The following is a 5,547-nucleotide window of genomic DNA, read 5'->3' on the forward strand; positions in this document are numbered from 1 at the left end:
GTGTGTGGTCCATGTTAAATGCACTGATTGTACAGTGTGTGGTCCATGTTAAATGCACTGATTGTACAGTGTGTGGTCCATGTTAAATGCACTGATTGTACAGTGTGTGGTCCATGTTAAATGCATGTGGGTCCCAGTGGTTTCTCAGTGTTCCTTGGGGCGGTTCTGAATGGACCCTTAGACGAGTCTCAACTCTTGACAGTACACAAAACGGAACCAAATGGACAACAACGGGGGTCCATTTGGTGTATCCGTTAGTGTGGGGGCGGCGGTGGCTCAGAGGGGTAGAGTGGCCGGATGGTAACCGCAAGGTTGCCATTTCGAACCCTGTGGGCTCCCCCCGAGTTAGTGTCGAAGTGTCCTTGAGCAAGACTCTGGGGGAACAACATATTTTCAGATGGGGGTCGGTGGCCAATTACATATAGTTTTTAGGGGTCCTTGACATGAAATATTGAGCACCACTGATACATACACTGATTTTTCGACGTCTCTGCCTACTTAAGCTTGGGACGTTTGGGCTCATGGTCTGACGGCCATCTGCAGCAGCATGACCTGCCGGGTCTCATGGTCTGACGGCCATCTGCAGCAGCATGACCTGCCGGGTCTCGGTGGGATGGGACTTGTTGATGTGCCTGGTGAGGCCCGGCGAGCTGTAGAACGTGGACGGACAGTGTTTGCACGTGAAGATCTGCTGCTCGTGCTGCTCGCCGTTGCTGCTCTCCTCCCTGTGGTGCAGCGCGTGGTGGTGGTGCTGGTGGTGGTGGAGGAGCAGCTCTGGCCTTGTGCCGAACCCCGCCAGCGTTCCCGCCAACACCTCGTCCCTCATGGCGTGCCACAGGCGGTGCTTGTCTTGGATCTCGGCCGAGGGGAAGCGGGCGCCGCACAGGTGGCACGAGAAGATCTGAGGCGCCGCCGCGTCGATGCCGCCGACGCCACCGCACGACTGCTGCTGAGTGCCGTACGGAGGAGGAGGGGGAGGAGGAGGCAGGGGCTGGGGGGGAGAGGACGCCGCCGACAGCTCGTGCGCCGCGAGGTGTTTCCTGAGGTAGGCTTGGCGGCGGAACTTCTTGCCGCAGTAGCGGCACTCGTACACCTCCTCCCCCGGGGTGAAGGACGGCGGAGGGAGAGGGGGAGGAGGGAGAGACAGCGGCCGCTGGTCCTCCTCGCTGGTGGGGGTGGTGGTCAGCATCAGGAGGCTGGACGGAGGGCTGTCCGCCGCTCTCACACGATGCTGCAGGTCCAGACAGCGCTCTGTAGGGTAACGGGAGGAGGGCGAGGCGTAGTGGGGAGGAGGAGGAGCCATGCTGTCGCCGTCAGGGCTGTCTCCAGACCTGGAGTAGAGGGGTTGTGAAACGAGCGCCACATTTTAGTTGGCGATTTAGTTGTCGTCATCGAACATTTGTGACTAAATTTGACTGAGGGACTGCCATTGGATTTTTTTCCCCGATTTTTTTTCCCCATATCATGTAAAAGCAGGGAATCATAGCTTCAAATTGACATATTGGTTGTTCAGTTCACCGGTTTTGGAGATATGGCTTATAGAGTAATGTCTTGGGGAGAAAACAGCGAGTTGAGAAAACAGGCTTGAAAGGTTCACTTCTGTGGTCTCTAACATTACACCTAGCTACATGTTTAAGCATTTATTTCATATTTACATGTCTTCTGTGGACTCTAACATTACACCTAGCTACATGTTTAAGCATTTATTTCATATTTACATGTCTTCTGTGGACTCTAACATTACACCTAGCTACATGTTTAAGCATTTATTTCATATTTACATGTCTTCTGTGGTCTCTAACATTACACCTAGCTACATGTTTAAGCATTTATTTCATATTTACATGTCTTCTGTGGACTCTAACATTACACCTAGCTACATGTTTAAGCATTTATTTCATATTTACATGTCTTCTGTGGACTCTAACATTACACCTAGCTACATGTTTAAGCATTTATTTCATATTTACATGTCTTCTGTGGACTCTAACATTACACCTAGCTACATGTTTAAGCATTTATTTCATATTTACATGTCTTCTGTGGTCTCTAACATTACACCTAGCTACATGTTTAAGCATTTATTTCATATTTACATGTCTTCTGTGGACTCTAACATTACACCTAGCTACATGTTTAAGCATTTATTTCATATTTACATGTCTTCTGTGGACTCTAACATTACACCTAGCTACATGTTTAAGCATTTATTTCATATTTACATGTCTTCTGTGGTCTCTAACATTACACCTAGCTACATGTTTAAGCATTTATTTCATATTTACATGTCTTCTGTGGACTCTAACATTACACCTAGCTACATGTTTAAGCATTTATTTCATATTTACATGTCTTCTGTGGACTCTAACATTACACCTAGCTACATGTTTAAGCATTTATTTCATATTTACATGTCTTCTGTGGACTCTAACATTACACCTAGCTACATGTTTAAGCATTTATTTCATATTTGCATGTCTTCTGTGGTCTCTAACATTACACCTAGCTACATGTTTAAGCATTTATTTCATATTTACATGTCTTCTGTGGTTCTAACATTAGCTTCATGTTTAAGCATTTATTTCATATTTACATGTCGATTTCTGCTCTGACACTCATTCCAGACAGGCTCTAGTATGTGAAGAGTCTGCCTGTGCTATTAACTCATTTTTAAAACAAAAAACAAAAACAAAAAAAAAGGTTTTTCTCCTCTGGTAAAAAGCTGGATTTTGCACGACGGCAGCCTCTCAGTCAAATCTGGTCACATTTTGCCATTGAATGTTGAACGTGTGAATAACAAATATCTAGCATATCTCTGCTGCCGGGAAGAAACCAACCAACTCCAAAATGTTCATTTTTCAAGAAATTAAGAAAACCTTATATTTTCAAAACAAAGCAATACTTTGTTTTGATCAATTGATTTTGATTTGATCAATTGATTGATTTGATCAAATTGACCATCAATGTTGGTGTTGTGAGTACTTTGATCAAATTGACCATCAATGTTGGTGTTGTGAGTACTTTGATCAAATTGACCATCAATGTTGGTGTTGTGAGTACTTTGCTTTCTTCTTTTAGGATTTCTAGCCTATGAAACTAAAACTGCACAGGGCATATATATATATATATATATATATATAGAGAGAGAGAGAGAGAGAGAGAGAGAGAGAGAGAGAGAGAGAGAGAGAGAGAGAGAGATATGCTGAAATGACTTAAATATGTAAGCCTGTAATAATTACAGACAATGTTCCCTTAATAAACTATTCCACTGCATTTGAAGACATTGTGCGGGAGTTCTTTCCTTCTTCAGTACGTCGGGCAGTACTACTGTCCTCCTGTGCCTTTTGCACAGCCATGGCGACAGGTGCGTGCAGGAAGCCCGACGTTTTTAGCTTTTTATTCATTTCGCCTACAGGCTATACCAATAATCAAAATAAATGTAGGCTATAAGAAAAACAGCTGTTTGTGAAAAGTATGCACTTTATGTAGACCTAGATAGCATATTATACAGACTTATAGCATGTTACCTAGACAGCACTAGAATTGCATTTGATGTAGTGTAGTGATGTATTGCCATGCTTTTTGTTCTTGCTTAATGTAAATCGCTCTGGATTAAGAGCTTCTGCTAAATGCCTAAATTGTAAATTGTAAAATTAAATTAAAAAATAAATAATAATAATAATAATAATGGCTGATTATGTCAAATAATGGACCTGCCGTGACGGAGCAGCAGGGGGGGCTCTGGCCGGAGACGGGAGGAGCTGTCCATCGCGCCGAGGTGCTGATTCTCTGGCCGGAGACGGGAGGAGCTGTCCATCGCGCCGAGGTGCTGATTCTCTGGCCGGAGACGGGAGGAGCTGTCCATCGCGCCGAGGTGCTGATTCTCTGGCCGGAGACGGGAGGAGCTGTCCATCGCGCCGAGGTGCTGATTCTCTTTGCCCTCCGTCTCCAGGGACTGACCGGCGAGCCCCCGTTCCCCCGCCGCCGCCGCCGGGCTCTTGTTTTTCCCGCCCTGCGTGGTGGTGGTGGTGGTGGTGGTGGTGGTGGTGTTGTCCCCGTTGACCGGAGGACGCGGCTTGTGCCAGCGGCGATGCGAGGCCAGGTTGGCGGGGCAGCTGAAGACCTTGTCGCACTCGGGACAGCGGTACTCCACGCGCACTATCCGGGAGCACTTGTGCTGCGCGAGGGAGAAGGGGTCGAGGTATTCCTCCTTGCAGAGCTGACAGATGAACTCCCCCAGCGGCTTGCCGCCGGCCCTGTTGTCCCGCTGCTGCCTCCGGAGCTGCTCGGGGCATTCCTTCTTGATCCGCAGCCCCAGCACCGGAGAGGTCGTCACCTCGTCTTCGAAGTTCAACTTTCGGTTCACTTTGAGCCTCTTGGCGGCGGCGGGCGGCCGGCTGACGGAGGGCGGCCGGCTGACGGTGCGCTGCTGCTGCTCCAGGAACGAGCGCTTTTTCTGCTGTTGGTTCATTAGTGTCAGCGGAGGGAACAGGTGTGCGCGGTGGTGGTGGTGCGGTTCATATTTCTCGCTGTGCAGCGGCAGCGGGTGGTGGAGATGGTGGAGATGGTGGAGGTGGTGGTGGCGGCTAGCGCTGCTGCCCGCCAGGAGCCTCTCGATGGAGGCGGACACCGACGGCTGCGCGGCGGGGCCGTGCCGGAGGAACGGTGGCTCCGACGGTAGCTGATCTGATTCGGGTGGCGACGCCGCCATCAGGCACCGGCCGCCGCCGGGGAACAACGACGACAGCGACGACCGTATCGTCTCCTCCTGTTCCTCCGCGTGCAGTCTGGTGCCGACCGGCTTGACGGGGCTGTAGGGGTCCGTCGGGCTGTAGGGGTCCGTCGGGCTGTAGGGGTCCGTCAGGCTGGGCTCGCGATGAGGAGGAGGAGGAGGACGAAGAGGGGAGGAGGAGGGGGTCACAACGTCCACTTCGGTCACCACCAGCGGCGGCTCCTCGCTGTCCGGCAGCTGCGCGCGTCGCTCCGCCTCCTCCGCCTCCAGCGCGGCGGACTCCACGCTCCACGGCGGCTCCTCCACCGGCCGCTCGAACGGAAGCACGCTCATGGTCGCCTTGTCCTGGTGCTGGTGGTGGTGGAGGTGGAGCACATGTTCCACCCCGGCCCCGGCCCCGGCCCCGGTGTCCTGGTGGTGGGGGTGGAGCACCTGTTCCACCTCGGCCCCTGGGTCAGTGTCTTGGTCATTGGTTCTAGTGTTGCTCTTCTTACTGGCGCCGTCCTTAATCCCGTTGCTCCGTGAGCGGTAGGATGCCGAGCCTCGCCGGGTCCTCTTCACCAGGAATCCCCGAGGCATGCCGCCGGACGGACGGACGGACGGACGGACGGACGGACGGACGGACGGACGGAGGGAGAAAGCAGCAAAACTTCTGCTTCTTAACTCTCTTTCCACGCGGACCCGAACGGACGCACTTATAGTTTGAAGAAGTAGAGAGAGAGAGAGAGAGAGAGAGAGAGAGAGAGAGAGAGAGAGAGAGAGAGAGAGAGAGAGAGAGAGAGAGAGAGAGAGAGAGATATGAACGGGGGAGAGGA

At 51.0% G+C, this 5,547-nt stretch overlaps 1 protein-coding gene across 1 annotated transcript; it reads right to left on the reverse strand.

Annotated features, from left to right (window-relative positions):
• Positions 1–562: 562 nt before the first annotated feature.
• Positions 563–5,311, reverse strand: LOC306942648 (uncharacterized protein; the record flags this gene model as incomplete). The annotated part of the gene is made up of 2 exons (XM_079528656.1): positions 563–1,331; positions 3,714–5,311. 2 exons carry the CDS (start codon positions 5,309–5,311, stop codon positions 563–565), a joined length of 2,367 nt encoding a protein of 788 aa, XP_079384782.1.
• Positions 5,312–5,547: the final 236 nt, after the last annotated feature.

Source organism: Electrona antarctica (genome assembly GCF_951216825.1).
Source record: "Electrona antarctica genome assembly, chromosome: 18".
Classification (NCBI taxonomy): Eukaryota; Metazoa; Chordata; class Actinopteri; order Myctophiformes; family Myctophidae; genus Electrona; species Electrona antarctica.